Raw genomic sequence first — 20,526 nt, 5'->3', positions numbered from 1 at the left:
ACCCCCACCCCCCCCCCCGCCCCACAAATAAAATGGTATCATCTACTGCATGATCCCAACCATGCTATCAAATTTGAAGACACTAGGTCAGCTGGTTCTCAAGTTACTAAGCAGAAATAGTTTGAATGATTAGGTCGTTGTGGCCTTGACATTTGACCTATTGATCCAAAAGGGGTCATCCACTTTATAAGTCCAATCATGCTAAGTTCAAAAATTCTGGGTCAAGTGGGCCTCAAGTCATTCAGTTGAACCTGTCTTCAAGGTTCAGGTCCATGTAACTTTGACCTCTAAAAATTAGGAGTCATGCTATAAATGAAGTTGAAGGTTCTGGTTTAAGTTATAAAGTGATTGGGCGGAACCCGTTTTAACGTCCATGCCCCTACGACTTAAACTTTGACTTACTGATCCCTCAAACTGTAGAAGTCATTTGATCAATAAGTCCAATCATGCTATCAACTTTGAATGTTCTATGTTGAACCAAATGGTTGTCAAGTTGTTAAGCGGAAATCTTTATGGAGGTTCAGGGCCTGTCTCTGGCCTTTGAACTTTCTGACACCTAAAACAATAGGAGTCATCTACATTGTAAGTCCAATCATGCTACCAAGTTCGAATGTTCTGGATCAAGTGGTTCTCAAGTTTTTGGGTCGAAACCGTTCGCTTTTCCGATAGCTTTTTGCAAGATACTGCTTTAATTTTAAACTGGAATTAAAGTTTCTCTCTCACGTCATCAATCCCCTTGGGATGTTCTCAAGGTTCAGAACATTGTATATACAAATACAAATACAAAACGTTTTCACATTATTTTGATAAAAGAAGATTTTAGCAGTACATGAAGAAATAGCAGTTGGTTAATTTAGGTACCGGCACATCAATGAAATACTATGCAATATGACTTATAACGTTTGTCCATGTAAAGAAATTCTCCATACAAGTGTGCCAATATTATCTTAAGTATTTCAAGTTATGACATTTTACCTTTTAAAGAAATCCAGACCATAGCTGGTGAGTCCCGTGCACCGTTTGCGTGTATGTCTGTCAATCTGATATCTGACGTCATCCATGGTGCCATAATTAGTGTTTGCTGGGAATCGTCACTGCTTTCATAAAAAAAGTTATCTTCATAATGCATATCGGACTTCACACACTTTACACTTCTTACGTTTGACGTAAACGAGGCTGAAGAGCAATCGGCAGACGTTTGGTTTTCTCTTTTATAATGGCTTTCCAGTCGTACGTCTATGGTTGTAAGTATAACATTCTGTTGTTCTCCAAAATTTGTGACATTGCACCGACATTCTTTGCTGGCCTTCAAAGGATCAAAGTTCTCCATGGATCCGTCAAACATAATCTCAGCGTAGCTGGTTGTAGAAGTTCCGCCACACAATGGTATTTTTGATGATACTGGAAAATGGAGAAGACATTTAGGTTAAGTTCGTGCAATATACTTTAGAACTGGACTGTCGTTGTAAACTTTGCTTCATATATACGTGCCCAAATTCACACGTCATTTCTAAGCCTTATTTGCCTTTGTTTGAATATTGTACTACTTAATTTAACATACCGATTCACGTATTCCTTGCCTTTTGAATACGCATTTTAAACGTTAGAAGGTTAGGACTTTTTAGAACAGAAAATAGTTGCTGTGTAATACTAACATGTCAGCAAAGCCTACTAATACATACTGGCCATAGTTTTATCAGATTGGTGGTTCAAACGTTGTCCCATTGGCGTATTTTATACAGAACGAGAAGACAACATAACACATTTCCGATTTTATAAGTGTGATTTAAAGGCATTTTTAATCGATATACACCAAATTAAATGTAAAGGATGGGTCCTCTAGCGCAAAAGAGTCCGTTACCTAGCACATGTGTTCATGGCCGTTTTCTTAAGCAGTTCTGATGAGGAAAGAGATTTTTTTTTTTCATTTTTTACAACAAAGGTCTTATAGCGACAAAAATGACATAAAATTTATTTGAATGGAAGGATCAATACAATGATGACTGTTTGTGATGAATAAGCTCGGCAAGTAAGAAACTGAACAGTATTCATTGATTAAGTTACCTAGTGTTTTCAGACGCTATTCGAGAAATAATTCTGAATAATTCTATGAAAATACGTATGTATTGTCAAATGAAGTAGCTCTTTGAGTATGAAGGGCTTCAATAATTTATCAGTCCTGATAAGCACTGTATATAATGCGATATTCTCAAAAACTGACAAAAATCTCCTACCCCCGTCGGACTGTACAGACGTTTTAGAGGAAGCGGCACACGTTTCACATAAATAAGCACATGCGTTAAGGAACAGATCCATTTGTGCTCAAGGTGCACCCAACGTCTTCATTTGATTCGGTATAATTACGGGTAAAAATTGCCAACACTCGTACTTACGTGTCCGGAAATGCTCACTTTGTTCACTTGTTCTGCGTAAAATTCACCACTCATACAACGTTGGAACCATCTGATCTTATAAAACTATGGCAAGGGTGCAAATTAGTGATGGGCAAATCGGTTAGATTTGCCAACCGATTAATCGGCATAATCGGACAAGCCAACCGATTCGATTAATCGGATATAATCGGATAATCGGTTACTCTAGTTGCATAGCTATAAGTTCACCTCACAGTGTATGTCTTATGTCATTACTTAAGAAATGAATCATACATATATCAAATATCCTATTTCTGTTGTATCCCTTCATAAACACAAGTAAGTTAACAGCATAAAAGTAAAATATTTGTGAAGATAGTAAACTTCAAATTAGGTACTCGTCTCAATTTCACCAGAGACTCTTATCCAGTAATATATTATGTTATTGTTTAAAAATTTCATATGGAGCAAAAAAGTATTAAGAAATTATTATTCTTAATAACGACTGGAAGGATTTCAATCCACAAAATCAAAAAAATTGAAAATACTTTTGCTAACATGCTTGCGTAGTCTTACAGCATGCTATGCATTAACTGCCATACTAATGTCAAGATTCTGGGGGTTTATGCTTTTCCAAACTTAATTTTGTAAAGCCATATATCTTCCAAATCTGGGTGTCACAGTGAACTCAATTTCTTTCGAGGGCTTTGGAGGAAGCCATTTTTACATAAAGTAGTTTTCCCTTGGCGTAATTGCCCTAAAGAAAGGTAAAAAACAAGGAAAGAAAAAAGGGCCCGAAAAACCTAAATTTTTCCGTTTTTGGGGGGCAAAATATTTTAAACGGTCAGGGAAAAGTGAAGTCGGCGATTTGCGCTCATGAATGCAACGCCGACGATTATTCGATTGTCGCCGATTGTCGGCCCATCACTAGTGCAAATGGAAACAAAAACGCGAACAAACAAAGAAAACACAAATGTACCTTCTTGACAGTCATATTCCAGATGAACAAACGACGAATAAATGGTAAAACCATTAACGGTTGTTTGGAGTTGTTGCCAAGGGGCATGGATTGCTGTACAGCTCTGTCTACCAGAACAGTTCGTATAGGTATTGTATGTATTCTCTAGATTAAAATCTTCTCTTATCTCGGTTCCTCCCAGGGCACAACAAATTGAGGAAGACGAACAATGTTGTTCAGTGCCGCAAATCTGTAACATTAAAGTACAAATTTATCAATTATATACATGAAATAAATACCATAAATACCGCAAAAACAGCATTTCATTTTGCATTCACAGGCGGTACATATCTTGATAATTATCGTTCTGAAAAAAAAAAAAATTTGGCTATAGCCAGACTAAAATTAGTCCACACCGTGGCATAATTATCCCTTCCATTTCATTCCAGTCTGTGGACGGACCGTCAGAGGAGGTCACTTTAGTCATGAACTAGGTCTAGGCTAACATACATGTATGGTCCTTTAACATAATAATTTAAAATTATACCCTTAGTATGCAACATGGGACATTAATTAAAATAGCATACTATGAACAAACTAATACTTAGTGACATAAACAGTATGTAGTAGTGTGGAAGGGATTTTAATTTTTAAGCAACATCAGAAGCTAAAAGTATGTACAAGTGGTTAAAGAATTAATTTTGTTTGTAATCCGTGCACCAAAACCCTGAAAGCTTTTAAATGAGAAAAGTACAGGAAGGCGTTGGATTTACATTCAAAAATCAAAAATTCTGTAATTGTGTCTTCATGAAAATAAATATAAATTTTGTAATAACAGAAGTAGACGAAGAAAAACTTAACAACAAATTAAATGGAAATGTGAAAACTGCAAAGAAAAGAAAAATTTATAAGACATAAAGAGGTAAAAAATACGGAAATGGAAAACAAAAATACGTATACGAACATTGTAAGCAACTAAATAAATGAGACGCAAGTAATGCGATAATAATATCACTAAATACAATTTTATGAAGAAAATGTGTGGATGATAAATATTTAATTAGCTTAAATTTCTTTATCAAAAAAAACGACATATTTTATAACGTATAGAAGAGCAGATCACAGAAAAAGCGATAACACGTAACGATCAATCTACACCTATACAGCGTTTGAACAGAATGTTTTTCATTTTCAATTTATTTTAATTGCCAATATCGCACAATTTTGATGTTCTTTAAGAAGTGTTTAATGTGTTTTAAAAATAGGTATATATGTTCTCTGTGTTCAATCTAATGAAAACAGTTCAAACACTTGTTGGCAATAAAATACACCTAACTGATGAAAACATATAACTACATACCAGTTTCGTAACAAATCTGGCGATTAAAGTGCAATAAATACTTTTATTAGCGCTTAATTGGAGTATATCTAGTAGGTTTTTTTAACAAAGGAACATACACGTACTGTAACGTCCTCGGTCGCTTAATGATATACACAAAAGACAGATATAAGCATAAACTTGCATCGAATCTTTTAAATTTTTAAATTTCAAACTCTAAAACATATCTAACATTAGTTCTATAAAAAAAATACATGTGCATGAAGATACAAATAGCGGCGATGAACTATTTCAAGGGTGTAAGAGGAACAGTTTATTTCACGAGTGTTAGTAGAACTGTTTATTTCATGGGTGTTAGAGGAACAGTTTATTTCATGGGTGTTAGTGGAACAGTTTATTACATGGGAATTCGTGGAACAGTTTATTTCATGGGTGTAAGAGGAACAGTTTATTTCACGAGTGTTAGTGGAACAGTTTATTTCATGGGTGTTAGAGGAACAGTCTATTTTATGGGTGTTAGAGAAACAGTTTATTACATGGGTGTTAGTGGAACCGTTTTTTACATGGGTGTTCGATAAACAGTTTTTTTATCGGTGTTTGAGAAACAGATAGAACTATTTTCTTTTAGGTAGAGTTGCATTTAGAACCTTTGGCACAGGCCGATGGGTCGAAGAACACTACTGCTCATAAATCAAACAGTACTTTGAAAAGCTTTACGCTAAAAACTTGATATTAGAGTCACCTGATAAGAGGGTGGCTGTGCACTTTTTGGTGAGCATTAAACAGTTCATTGTAAGTTAAAGCTCCGTCTGTAAATAACTGTAATCTTTCCTGTTTACATGATGAAGATTATACATGCTTTGTATAAAAAAAAATGAGAGACTCAAGTATTTGGCACAAACTGACAGTGACATTGGGGAGACTCGGGCAAGGTGTTTACAAGTGCTAGTTTTACTAAATAAATGTTTTGTTTATTTGTTTTGGATTTAACGCCGTTTTTCAACAGTATGTCAGTTATATAACGACGTACAATTAACCTAATCCGGTGTTCCTGAATTCTGTGCCAGTACACACCTGTTCTCCGCAAGTAACTGCCAACTTTCTCACATGATTCAGAGGTGGAGGACGAATGATTTCAGATACAATGTCTTTTATCAAATTGTCACGGAGAATATATTGTTTCTACAGTGTATTTAAAACTAAAAAGGACGCATGCTCGATGCCCGGGCGAGTTGTGGTTTGACAGAAGACGGTGCGCCATTTCCCCACCACCTATGTGTTATCCGGATAATTTGTCAATTGAATTCGTATAGTAGGGCAAGTATAAACAGTTACGGAATCAAGAACACTATTTTTTAATGACCTTCAATGCATAACAAAAAAGAAAATGTTGAAATTTTGTAAAAGTCAACCAGTCTAACAATCAATCGGCTGAGCAGTTATGAAATAATTAGGTTCGCGTTTGAGGTCCTCCTTTCATGATTTAACCTATTCAGTATTACTGCAGGAATCCGTATCGACGTTTCCGGGGCACTTGCGTGCTACAGTTGGCTTTAATTAAAATTCACCAGAATGTCGTCTTATCAGAAGCATTTTTCTACTGTATTCGTGCATAAAGTTTGCAGAGCGGCACAAAAATGCGCGAGCGCTAGCAGCGTGAACAACCTACACAAAGAAATTTGCTGAAGGATGCAGGGTTCATGCAATTTCTGCCTGCAGTTCTCCCGATAAATTGATTGATGTAGTCAATCATCTTCTCAGCTTGAAAAACAATTTAAGTAGTAATCTTAAGATTAATGTATTTTTTTCTCTCTCCAACACTTTAAAGATTAAATGTTTAATTAACTTTTCCCGTAAAGTACGTAAAACTATAGTATGCCTTCAATTGGTGTAAAAAAGGAACAAATGCTGATACGCATTTATTGGATATCCAAATCTAGATCTGCAGATTGATATGCACTTTATATAACACAAATATTTCTTGTCTGTTTTATACAACATGTGTGTACCATTAACTTCTTTAGAAGAGAACACTTTATGATAAAGCTATTATATCCTATTTCATTGTTGTTGTTGTTGCTGCTGCTTCTGTTGTTAAACGAACGCTATGTTGGAAATAAGCATGCATGTGATCATAGTACACTTTGTATGATTTTTTTGTCATTACCAATACCCGTATATAATTATTATAAGTTTACGGCTAGGTCTGCCAACTTCAGGGGTTTAAACGTGAGTAACGTGAATAAGCGTTGCCGGGTGAACACGGTGTACTACGTAACTATAAATGTTATACATGTACCGGGAGATCGAGGATTGTGAGTTTTAACGTTTTGTAAACTTAGGCATCGAGACCCGTTCTTTTGTGTTTTGCACTTAAATTGGGTGCATCCAATGTTGCTTCGCATTACGCAACCAAAATTGCAATTGACAAATGACCGCAACGTATAAGTGCATCACTTTGAGCAAATTAAACATGGGTTTCCAGCTTGATTAGTTGGAAGTCCTAAGGATGGAAGGCGTCGCCTTTCTATGAAGTATAACGCAAACTCACTGAAAATAATAATGCTCTAAAAAGCTCCTTTCCTATATCATTTTAACATACAAATAAAAAGACCGGATGAAGCTTAATTCGTTTTTATTATTCTCTTGATAAAATGTTTTGCACAATTATATTCTTCTTTTACGCAGCAGGAAACGTTTTTTCTTCGTTTTTATTAGGCTATTTTCATAGACAGTGTATCATATATCAGTACAGATATCGATCTATTGAATTCTATATGTTTCCATTTATTGCTAAGTGTGCTGTGTGTTCAATGATGTTAGTAAGATTGTATATAAGTGCAGTGTGTGTGTGTGTGTGTGTGCGTGTGCGTGTGCGTGTGCGTGTGCGTGTGTGGGTGTGCGTTTTTCGCATTTTGCGAATTTATACATTCTATGCGTTTTTTGCGAGCCAGACATCGCCTATTTTTTAGCGCAGAAATTATACTATTCACGTTAATTTGAGGTTTCAAACAGCAGACTGATTCATGTTTATTTCGCGGTTTCAGAGCATCAGACTGGTTCAACGTTTATTTACGAGTTTCAACAGGCTGATTCACGTTTATTTCGCGGTTTCAGAGCCATCAGACTGGTTCACGTTTATTTCGCGGTTTCAGAGACATCAGACTGATTCACGTTTATTTCGCGGTTTCAGAGCCATCAGACTGGTTCACGTTTATTTCGCGGTTTCAGAGTCTTCAGACTGCTTCACGTTTATTTCGCGGCTTCAGAGACATCAGGTTGATTCGCGTTTATTTATCAGTTTCTTTCGCGGTTTCAGATACATGAAACTTATACAAGCTTATTTCACGATTCATTTCGCAGTTTCAAAGACAAAAGTAATTCGCGTTTATTTTGCGATTTCAGGGACATCCGCCTGATTCGCTTCGCGAAGAACTAACTCCTTGTAGACATTTATATCACAGGATATAATTTGTTTTTCACTATATTTTAGCATTTTGCTCTGATTGCGATAATAAGCGAACGAAAGTCCTCGCAAACACTGCCTAATCTAGAGCACTTACCGGATATAAAGTGGTATTCTTGTACCCGGCGTACAGGTTGCGTACTCTGATGACTTGTTGCGACGCACATTGCATCGTGTAAAAATCACAGCTTGGATCTGTACCGTAGCATGCTGATGATGCAAGTCCATGGGTAACATGCACACAGGCTGAAATAATGAATACAAACATGTAGAATTATAGTTTCCTTGTGTTACAGTAACGTAGAAAAAACACTTACGTAGTACCTTGAAATGGTACGAATTTCCTTGACACGGTTCGAGTTTTCTTAACATGGTACGAATTTCCTTGAAACGCTTCGAGTGTCTTTGACATGGTACAGATTTTCTTGAAACGGTACGAGTTTCCTTGACGTGGTATATATTCTAAGTCTTCAGATTGCATGCATAATTTCAAGCACTTTTATGCGCAAAAAGTGCTTTGTCTACAACTTTATATTCGATGAAGAACACATCTAAATAATGTAAGATATATAGAGAAAAAAAGAAAAAGATGTTAGAGAACAACGTGTTAAAACAAGCCACTTGCAGACTAAGCAGACTTTGCAGAACTGGAACTATTTTTAGACTGTCCCATTTAGTAAATTCTTATTTTGCATTAATTGTAAAATAAAACACACGTTTTACTGTTGGCTTGTATGAATAACTAACATCTGACTTATGACAATAAGTAACTGAGCCTGCTAGATTCACAAATGTATTGCGTGTCTATAGTCAACACTATTTCACCGACGTCCAAGGACAAAGGGCCATTAGTCTTGACTGTAGATCAGCAAGCCATTGAGTAAGGTCAGACCTTGAATGGATATTTTTGAACAAATGATAGTAAGACTATTCTATAAGTGTTTTATTACATGACATAAAAAATAAATAATAAAAAAACGCAACAATGTTTCTTTCAATTTTGACTGCAGCCCAGTTAATCTGTATTGAAGTATATAGACCCGTTGATAACACAAACTATGGACCGTGGATTTATGAGTCCTGTAAAATTGTTTGCTATGGACTGATCCCCATATCGCTTTAGCATGAACTGGATTACAGAATATTTTAAAAAAGCAGTATAGAGGTCCAACAGATTAAGCCATATTTCGCTGCAATAAAAGTTCAAACTTTCAAACAGTTACTTTAACAAATCACCCTGGCAATGTTGCAGTACAGTTAAGACTCTATATTTATTCATATGAAGTTTTCTCTAAATGTTCATATTCACACTATAACCTATCTATCGATCTTTGATATATGGAGATACCGATGATCCTAGTTTAAACAAAAATTGACCGTAGGTAAAATCATGACCTCTCAATGGACATGTTTATATTGTTTGTTCCGAAATCAACCACTGGTTTACTTGTGTACTATTTATTTCACGTATCTTAATATTAATAAGTAGCTAGAGAGATTTAACAGTTGACAATAATACTCAAGATTTAGTTATTGTCGTAGTTTAAAACATGACGGTAAATAAATCAAATACATGCATTATTTTTGTAACATCTGAGTTTGTTCTTATTGAAATGTTATTACAAGGAAAATGTACAAGTCATGTATTGTTTTTGTATAATTAATTAATTTTGTCTTTAGTCGCGAAGCAGTAAGGTATCTTTGTCACCAAATTATTGCGCTATATAAAAAAAATATCATTTTATTTTCATGCAAATAGTATATCATGAGAAGAGTTCTCATTTTTTTCCTAAAGTACAATACATCTTGAATTATCACTTACTTTGAATTTCATTATCAAAGCCCCAAATCTTTAAAATTCAATAATGCTTTAATGGCGTTCTTTGGAAAATGACAGCGATATCAATTTCATTTCAATTGAAAGGTTTCGGGATTTCAAAGTTATAACAAATAAACGGTGTATTAATTATCTAAAGAAATAAATTATACTATGGAAATGTAATTTAGACATAATATGCGAGTTATACCCTGAATCAATACATGACATTTAAATCTGCACATTAAACTCTATCTTCCAGTGAATCAGGTGGCGCTTAGTACACATTCAAATATTTAAAACGCTAAAATTATGTATATGTTGATTTTAACAATGCGTTACAATTTCAAAATGTATCCTTGTATTAATGTCACTCTTACTATATGTTATATTATAAATATCATATGGCAACGTGTGTGACATTGATATTGTCAACCCGAGGGCAGAATGTCACCCGAGGCGAAAGCCGAGTGGTGACATTCTGTTTCGAGGGTTGACAATATCAATGTCACACACGCTGCCATATGATATTTATTTTATTATACCGAACAAAATTAAGTACATAAAAAAGTAAAAAAAAAAGTTTTTAATTCATTTAATTCAACTGTTTTAACTTTTGTCTGAATCGTCTGTTTACACATTAAACAGTGACGTCACTACTATATGTGTACAAGGGAGGCAATCATTTCATGATTTGGCTGAAAACATTGAAGCAGTTATTTGCCCTTATATGACATTCAAAATATCAGCGCGGTCACATGACCTGACAGTCACTTTCGCTCGGTCACGTGGCAAAAAGTTTGAAAATGTGTTTGATAGTCATAATATCTCTTTTATGGGTAATGGGATTTTATCATTGTAGACAAAAGTGAGGTATAATAAATTATTATAACAGTATACCTTGATCTGGTATCTTGTAAGAATACCTTCATCTGTAATCGGATCAATAAACTTTGTAAGGGCTTTAACACACGAGGTGCTTGCGCCGAGTTTATTCCGGCCTGGCAAAATCCACGAGAGCCAAATGCACCATTACTGATCAAGGTACTGTTTCTTGTATTCTATATCTACCAAAATTAACTATAATTTTAGACTAAAAAGACTGAAAACTCGTTAAGGCTCAACTCTAATCAAATACTTGAAAGTAATCATACATTTCGGCCATGTAACACTTTCTATATGAGCCGTGCCATGAGAAAACCAACATGGCACGGCTCATATCAGAATGGTATTTTACTAATTCAAGTTATAACTGGTTAACAATTATGACGAACTCACTTAACTCCACTTAACAATCAAATGTCCAATTTGCCAAAGTTCTCATGATCCATATGTTGGGCTCGTATTCATCAACGTTTTAAGTCTGGAAGTTAGACTTTAAAGTGTGAACATTTCTTTTTGCGCTGTCACTGATGAATAAGCACAGAGCGAAATGAAACTTCGCATGAATATTCAGTCTGTAGATACATTCATTAGTATAGATATTTTTAAAAAGTGTATATTTGAAACTTGAATATTTGACATTCCCAAGTGTTAATTAATACGTTCCCTAAAATTTCTCAAATTCGGGTTGAACAACTTTACAATTCAACGAATTTATAACGTTGGTATTTATGTCAAAATGTATTTTAAAGTTCCCCTTTCATAAAAAGCAGAAATTGGATATTCGGATTCAACCAACTGTTACATTTTAATCACTATAAGGTTTGTATAGAAGTCGAAACATGTATTTTTACGTTTTCCCCTTTCATAAAAAAAAAACAAATATTATGCGATTTTAAATGTACTGACTGACAGAAAATTAGTAGAATGTTAACTCCTAGTGCATTCGGCTCGTTAAATAGAATCGTCAAATTATGTCAGCAGAAAGATCAGGCTTAATGGATGACATTTTTATTTTGTAAGAGCATATACTAAGGTCATGAGCAGAAGATCCACTTTTTGCCACTTTTAAAGTTTAATGCTATGTTTTGTATCCATGTATCAAAACCCGTCTGTAATGTTGAACAGCAAAGCAATTTTCAGAAAACACTAAATTCAACTATGTGTGTGGATTGCTTGTTGTACTGTTACATGGAATTTTTTACGTTACATTTGATTAGATAGGCTGACATAGTACAACCATTGTAACAATGTTTGTAGATTGCAAAAGAAGATAAACACAGTATGGAGGGTATACGTCGGATTATAAAATACCACGCTATTGTATGACTAGTTCGGATATAAATGTACACACTGAGATGGCCCCGAGAGTCTGTATATATATGTCTTAAAATATTTAGATGTTTAGAGAGAAAAAATCAGATTTCTTGATTATATCTGTAAAAGAAAATGTTGACGTACCTGTTAACAGCGTAGCAAGTATCACAAATAATCTAAAATCCATCATTGTGTTTCTTTACGAAAAAGCGATCGATTCCAATGCTTTAAACAGTTAACTGAACAATAAATGCAATAAATGTTTAGAATGAGCCGACTTTATCACTGGTATCTTTATTGATTTGTTAGTTAACTGTCTTTCATGTAAATTTCAATAAACAAATATCCATATTTCGATCTTCATTTGGAATGTTAAGGTAAAAATATCAATAGTAAAATAATGTAAAGAGATATAAAGTTCCTTGAATTCTGATGCCACACCCTGTTTAGTTAAATATATCCGTTAATGTCTTTTTTTAACTTCCTACTAATATTTATATTTTTAATATTTCTTAAACTTTACAATTCACGAATGATAAATTTTACATGGTTACATGGTTCATCATAAAAAAATGTTCATGTAAATTTTTGCAGCACAAACTGACTAATCACTCTTCACAAATACCTCCTGTTTCATTTTATATCACTTGTTCTTAAATGTCCGTTATAAAATGTGATATAATACATGCATATATGGAAATTTATGTAATCGGAAGTATGTTAATCCAGTGAAACATCTTCTACATTTTATAAAACACAATTAATTTCAACCCTGATTACACTCTGAACCACCCTTAAATTGACATTCCATATTACGGTGTTTGCGAAATATTAACGCTTAAACAACCCGAACAAAAGATTTACTTCGCATGACGAATTCATTCGTACAGCGGTAAACATTGAGACACAATAAAATTCAATATCAGGTAAAACGGGTAAAAACAGATTTTCGAAATTTGATTCCTTGGTCACGTGATTTTCTGCAGCAGGAAGTTACAAGGTATATATATATATATGTAATTGGATCGATGTATGCACAGTTTGGCTGTTCAAAACAGTTCGATAAGTGGCAAAATATTTGTATTGTATTGAATATGATCATATTGATAATATTGAAAACAGATAATCAGGAATTTTCTAATATAAGCAATTATCAAATGTAACAGTTAGGCAAAACTTTACATAAATGTATCCAGGAGTAGAAACTTGTGTCTGAAATTCATTTTTCCTGACAACAAAATTAAGAATTTATAAGGGCAAACAAGCATTTACGGAGATGAATAATTTATATTTTAGATAAGTATCATCAAACAGAATAATCCACTGAAGGTCAACTATTGCCGCAGGCTTGATTTGTCTTTAAACAATATAGTTCCGTGACTTCTGTTGACTTACTACATGCAACTAATTTACTGTCATTGAGACTTTTTACGGTGTTCTGTCAGGGTCAGCGCCTGTTCCCTATGAACGCAAAGCACGACAGTACGATGGACTGTTACCATGGTACTGTCGCGCTTCGCCATCGTACTGTCGTATTATCGCCATCATACTGTAACGCTTCACGATCGTACTGTCGCGCTTCGCCATCGTACTGTCGTATTTTCGCGCTCATACTGTTGCGCTTCGCGATCGTACTGTCGCGTTTCGCCATCGTACTGTCGTTTTAGCGCCATCATACTGTAGCGCTTCGCGATCGTACTTTCGCGCTTCGCCATCGCACTGTCGTATTATCGCAATCATACTGTAGCGCTTTGTGATCGTACTGTCGCGCTTCACCATCGTACCGTCGTGCCTTCGCGTTTCGCGTTCACATAGAGCAGGCTTCCTAACGGATCACCGTACCTTTCTACCAATGAAGAGCACGCGTGTCTTCCTGGATATTCATTATTTTAAGCACAGCGGAAACCTTTAAACATACATCAGGACTTCGAACTAAAAGCAAGGAGAGACAAGTGCTGATTCTAAGTCGTCATCGAACTTAGTCAGTTAGCAGTGGGGGGGATAAAATCTGATAGGAATAAATGTGCTAAATTGTACGATAATTTCCTATGTTAAGCACATTTTTTTGCTTTTTCTTGAAATCAGATCAATTTGCGTCTGTCCCAAGGTTACAAATTAATCAATTTTGCAGCTTGTAAATAACCAAAACGCAATCAGTGCATATAATAACTATGTGCATGTAATTTGTTATAAATAATGTACACATTGGAATGGTTTATATTTTATTACTTCACAGCGAGCAATGCCTAGATTTGCTAGAAAATAAATACGTTTTTTTAATTAAACATGATGCATTTTCAACAGTTTGATTTAATTAAACACGTGCACGTATTCTAGATACCCCTCAATATACCAGTATACAAATGCATGTATAACATACCATGCTCTGAATAATATTTAACGATACATTATTTAGTAACTTTTGAGGGAAGTTGCAAGTGTGTGTGTGTGTGTGTGTGTGTGTGTGTGTGTGTGTCATATATTTCTTGTAGAACTTGATTTTCTCTTTTTGTTATTATATTTCCCCTGGCAAGTGAAAGATATCCTTTCCTTCAGTATCAATTCGTCCGTCTGTCTGTCTGTCAGTCTGTGCTGTCACAAATACTTGTCCAAATCTTCGATCGAATTCGATAAGAAATATTTTGCCACCCCTGAAAAATCTTTCCTTTATGAAATTTGTACAGAGTACTTCTCCTGTATAGTACCACCTTTTCTGCGCTAATTTTACGGTTGGAGACTCATAAATTATACATACTAAAGATTATTTTCTGGTCGTCTGTCCACAATCTCTTTCTGGATTTCCATGAAACTTCACAGGAGTAATTTGTATCAAGCCTAAATGTGCACATCATTCTGGTTTGACGAACTGTTATGAGGTATACCCCGTATATGACTTTTAAATAATAACATCCTGTTTTATCAAATCAAAACTAAATCTGACTATTTTTAAAAAAATATTCTTTCAGTTTCCCGTATGTACTGATTTAATTAATGCTCTTCATGTATCATTTTCTTTTTAAAAATGCTGTTTTATACTAGATTTACACTTTATTTGCTTGAATGAAAATGTTTTTCTAACAAAATACAATAATTATTTAAAGTATTCTCTTTTACCATGATGTCGGCTTCATGCTTTACATTTTATTAGCCCTACGTTCATTTCTGTAATTGATATTTAGTCCCGTATACTTTGAAATGCTTATTTAACGTTCCATGTCCTAGCATTTTAATTTTTGCTAAAACTTTTGCTATTCATAGCTACCATTATGTGTAACCTAAATACCTATTATTTTATTTCACATTTAACATCTTCTTCAAGCTTTAAAATTCTGCCTTCCTTAATCATCTAAAAGCTCTTTAAGAAAAAGCTGATCATAAAACATCTTTCATCACGAAAGTTCAGCTGTATTGAAATAATAGTTAAATCAGTCTTTCGCAAACAGCCTTAAACAATCCGTAATAAAAGTTTATACTATGAAACATGTACTTTAAGACATGAAATGGGTCTCTTCTGCATTAAATAAATCATCTTAACAAAAGAAGCTCGGCGGTCATGTTAAGACTGTTTGATGTTGGAAAGGTTTCTTTAAGTGTCCTTATTCACACCATTTACTGTGCTCTATCGATATTTGATATATTAAAATTTTGAACAAAAATTGACCGTACCTGTGTTTATCTAAAAACCAAAGGTTTGCTTACTACTGTACTACCTTTTATTATCATATAAAGTAGATGGATTTTATATTTACAGCATTTAGGTGTTGTGGATTAAAACTTGACCGTATATGACTCAGATACATACATATTATTTCCGACTCTATTCTTACAGCATGTGTCTGTATTTTTGACATTGCTTGATATAATTGTGATATATTACATATTTAAGATTTCGTTGGCGAATGTCCAAGCTATTCCATTTTTTTTTTCAAACAGTTAGGTCAAAATCCAATTTATCTATATCAGGTGTAATAAGATGTGCATTAATATTTGGCATGTGGTGCAGGACCTTGTCAACCACACACTAAATTTTCAATGTCTTTTTTTTTAATAAACGTATTCATATCCCCTACAAAGATATCTTCATTAACAAATATTTAAAACATTTTTGCATATAACCGACAGGAAATCAGCAGACTAAGATCGTGAAAGCTACATCAAAAATAATGTTTTAAGGCAAAACGTTATACTTTTCGATTAAATTGAAAGGTTTTTAGTTCATCAAAAATATAATACGTAACCGACATTAAAACGATCTAACAAATAATGAAACTACAACGTTAAACTCGAGTTATTTGGCGAACCAATATTTTGTAATTACTTTAGCACATTAAACACTACGGTTCAGTTATTCAAATGCCAGTTGAACTCGTCCAAATAATGAACAATCGCAAAATTTGTGCCGTTCTTTATTTTAATTAGATATTATCAATTAATAGATTTGTTCAGTGTTTTCTTTCCATTGTTGCATGACAATAATGTATAAAAGAACATGTACTTTTATCCGTATCACATTTCTTTTCAGTTTCTACATTTTGTGCAGCATACTTTTAAAAAATCACTATGGTGCTTTAATAAAGATTGGTAAATTAAAGTATAAACGACATATTATAATATGCAGTTAGAAAACGGCCGTGATATTAGACGTATGAAAACGAGTTTTGAACTGGTTTCATGATTGTTACTTTGATATAACTCTCACACTCAACCATGCTTGTAATTTTTGATATCTTTAACGAGGAGAATAAATAACTTTTCTATATACAAGTACCATCAATGAATATTAATATAGCTCATAAATACTGATGATATGGCGTAAGTCATTCTTTTTAGTATTTTTATATTATATGTCTTTCATATTTCAATAAAATATATACACAAGCGAACGTAATAAAATGTAAATATACGTTTGAACCTTATTTATTTCATATAATTGAGAGATCAGTATTCCACTAGTCCCATGATAGTAAACATGTTCAAGCATGATTTATTTTAGACATGTATAATTCAGAGATCAGTATTCTACAAGTCCCATGAAAGTCAACATGTTCATGTTGTCAGCGTCTTTGTCATCAGTAGCAAGACATTTTTGTTATTCTTAGTATTGGTACATTCAAACTGGGCGACAATGGTACTTGTTTTCATCAATTTACATCTACTTAATTGTTTTATACAATATTCAGTACTATAGTATATTAATAGTAATTAGCTTTAGTAATTAAATTATAACACTTTTTTCACATAATTAAAAGGGAGTAATTCAACTTTTTGTCATGTTTGCAAAAATCGTTTTGACCCTCAGCAAGAAAGTGAAAGAGGTTTATATTCTGGACACTATCTAAGGTTTGAGGGTACGTCGCTAAAATTTTTATGTCTCTCAGTCAAAGGTCAATCATCAATGTAATTATACTAATAAATGCCTAAAGATAGCATGAATTTATAATTACAAAAAAAAGATCAAAAGTGTCCATTCGATCGATCATTTGATTAGAACATATCACAAAGAGATCTGCAACAGGAGTACCTAGAAAATGATAGGTCTCGATCAGACTTTTGAACTATCACATTTGCTTTCTTCAGCGGATCGCTAGTAAGCTTACTGGTATTGGACTTGATATGGGTGATATTTTTATAATGTTTAAGTGTATGCTAACATCTCTGGAGCATGGGTGATATCTTTATTTTGTTTAAGTGTATGCTGGAGCATAAACCAGTTGCAGTTTTCAACATCTCGTTTGAGTCTTAATGTCATAGCAAAAGTTCTTAAATTAAAAGCTCGTCGAGATCAAACGACTGGATAAAGAGTGCAATGTAGAATTTCGAGCCCAGTTTTTAGGACACCAAATTCAACTTTTCAGTGTGTATGATTTACATACAAATACATAAGTCACTGTAACAATATGTTTGTTAAGCTATGAAATTACATCACTGCTATAGATAAATAATGTAGCTATACCTTTATCAAATCATTGAAGGTAAAATCTTGTAGATTAAAACGGTAAATGTCATACCTGTCAACAATGTAGCAAATATCACAAATAAACTGAAAGATATCATTGTTTCACTTTAAGAAAAACGGTCGATTCCAGTGCTTGATTGAACATTAGTTGTTTACAACAACTTGAACAAACTGACTTTATCACAGGAATTTTCATCGATATTCTAGTTTATCATCTTTCATGTAATTTTCAATAAACAAATATCCATATTTTGACATTAATTTGAAATTCTAAGGTTAAATATCGGCAGTATAAATACCGCCGTATATGCTACTCCTTTAAAGGTTTTGAAATCAGATGCCATATCCAATTTTGTTAAATATTCCTGAACGTGTATTTTTCAACTTTTCCCACCAAAAACACATAAAAAAAGAATATAACTATATTCAAAAAGGTATAAGTTGTTATCCATGAGTAGTTAAATAGTCCATATATAATACTGCATAATACAAAAGTTGCTGTAGCCAAAAACGACAAATCATCCTCATGAATATTTCCAATATAGGTTTAATCTCTTTTTGTTCTTAAATGTATATTAGCTGCAACATGATGACATAGCAATATGATATATAATCACGTTAAAATTAATCCGTTCATACGTATCAAAACATTATACAGAAACCGCCACTTGCACTTTGAACACTTCATGGCGGTATTTGTGAATTGACAACGCTAATGAAAGGTTTATTTCACATAACGTATTCATTCGTACGGGTACGACTGAAAAAAAAAAATAAAGACACAAAACATCATTCTGAAACATGTAAAACGGGTATAAAACGGACTGAGAAATTCGATTCCTTGTTCATGTGACTTTTCACAGCTAACACGAAGTAACAGAATACATTTAATGGGATCGACACGTGCATTTTGTTTTGTTTTAAATAATGCGATAAGTGACTGCATGTATCATGAATATATTAGCAACGTCGAACATTATTGAGTATATCTACTGTACTTCTAAGGAATATTTATAAAACTGTTAAAGATAAACCCATCTTTCGCAGAAATATTTTTCTTTTACTTTCAAACATTTATTTAATAAGTTGATTTAGGTTTCTTCTGTATCAAGCAAATCATATAAAAGAAATCAATGGACGGTACAGTTAAAACTCTGTATAGCATTTGAAATTACATATATTCAAATGAAAGTTTTTAAGTGTCAGATTCACAAAATTTACTGTCCTCTATATAGATCTCTGATATCCAAGTTTAAAAATTGACCGTTGGTTTATGAACCATGACCTCTCAAAGGAAACGTTCTATAAACCATTGATGTATTGCTATTGAACTATATCAATTTTAGGTAATATATAAGTTGCTTGATTTTAAGTACTCGCTGGATATTTGACGTGTTGACATTTGAACATCACCAAATCATAGAAAGAAAGGGTTTTTTACATGACAATTGAACAGCTCATAAAATAAATATATTATTCTAAAATTAGATTGTCATTTGTCGCGATTCCAGTTCATAGGGAGCTGTCGCCCTAACGGATCACCATACATTTTTACCAAAGAAGGTCATCCGTGTCTTCCTGTATATTCATTTTTAATGCATAAGCGGAAGCCTATAAACATTTATCTGTCTGCATTCATCACCTAATCGAACTAATAGCAACGAGAGGCAAGTGCTGATCGGAAGTTATCAAACTTGTCTAGTTAGTTGCGGAAAATAAAATCGTGAAAAAATGTGCAAATGTATACTATAGTGTCCTATGATAAGTACATAATTTCTCTATCTGAATGGGTGGGGGTTTGTCTTGAAATGAGATCATTTTGCGCTCGTCATATATTTCAAGGTTACAAATACATTGAATTTGTAGCTTGTAAATAACCAAAAACGTATCTCTTAATCTCTCACCAGTGCATATAATAACCAAATGCATGTAATTTGTAATAAATAATGAACACATTGAAACTATATATATTTTATTACTTCTCATCGAACAATGCCTAGATTTACTAGAAAAAAAAATCATTAAACATGATCCGTTTTCAACAGTTTAAATTAATGAAACACATGTTCGTTGTAAAATTATGGGTAGTTATTCTAAATAACCTTACTACACTAGAATACAAATCCTTTAAGTATATGTATGTATAGCATGTCGTGTCCTGGTTAATATGAATTGTACATTATTTAGTAATATTACAGGGAAGTAACAAATGCATGTGTTATTTAATCTTGTAGAGTTAGGGTGTCCTCTATTGTAATGATGTCTCCCCCTTCCAAGGCGAGATATATAGTTTCTTTTCTTATCGATCAGTCCGTCTGTCGTTAAGTCTGTGTTGTCACAAAATCTTGTCCCTACATCTCCTCCTAAAGTGCTGTCTGATTTCGAATTAAAACATTTGGCAATCATCGGCATGCATCAAG

At 33.6% G+C, this 20,526-nt stretch overlaps 1 protein-coding gene across 4 annotated transcripts in view; it reads right to left on the bottom strand.

The window, feature by feature from the left end:
• The window catches only part of LOC123554394 (uncharacterized), a 36,325-nt gene that overhangs the window by 4,935 nt on the left and 10,864 nt on the right, over window positions 1-20,526 (bottom strand). For 2 of the 4 annotated variants that reach the window (XM_053548114.1, XM_053548112.1), the window contains exons 2-4: window positions 8,233-8,381; window positions 3,352-3,580; window positions 976-1,401 (exon numbers count right to left, since the gene is read on the bottom strand). In XM_053548114.1, coding sequence (XP_053404089.1) covers window positions 976-1,401; window positions 3,352-3,580; window positions 8,233-8,381 — 804 coding nt within the window. Of the gene's footprint in view, window positions 1-975; window positions 1,402-3,351; window positions 3,581-8,232; window positions 8,382-12,294; window positions 13,036-18,158; window positions 18,220-20,526 lie in introns of those variants that run through there. The other 2 variants (XM_053548113.1, XM_053548111.1) reach the window with 2 other exon arrangements.

The sequence above is a fragment of the Mercenaria mercenaria genome, chromosome 7 (genome assembly GCF_021730395.1).
Source record: "Mercenaria mercenaria strain notata chromosome 7, MADL_Memer_1, whole genome shotgun sequence".
NCBI lineage: Eukaryota > Metazoa > Mollusca > Bivalvia > Venerida > Veneridae > Mercenaria > Mercenaria mercenaria.
This window is presented reverse-complemented; position numbering and strand designations above follow the sequence as displayed.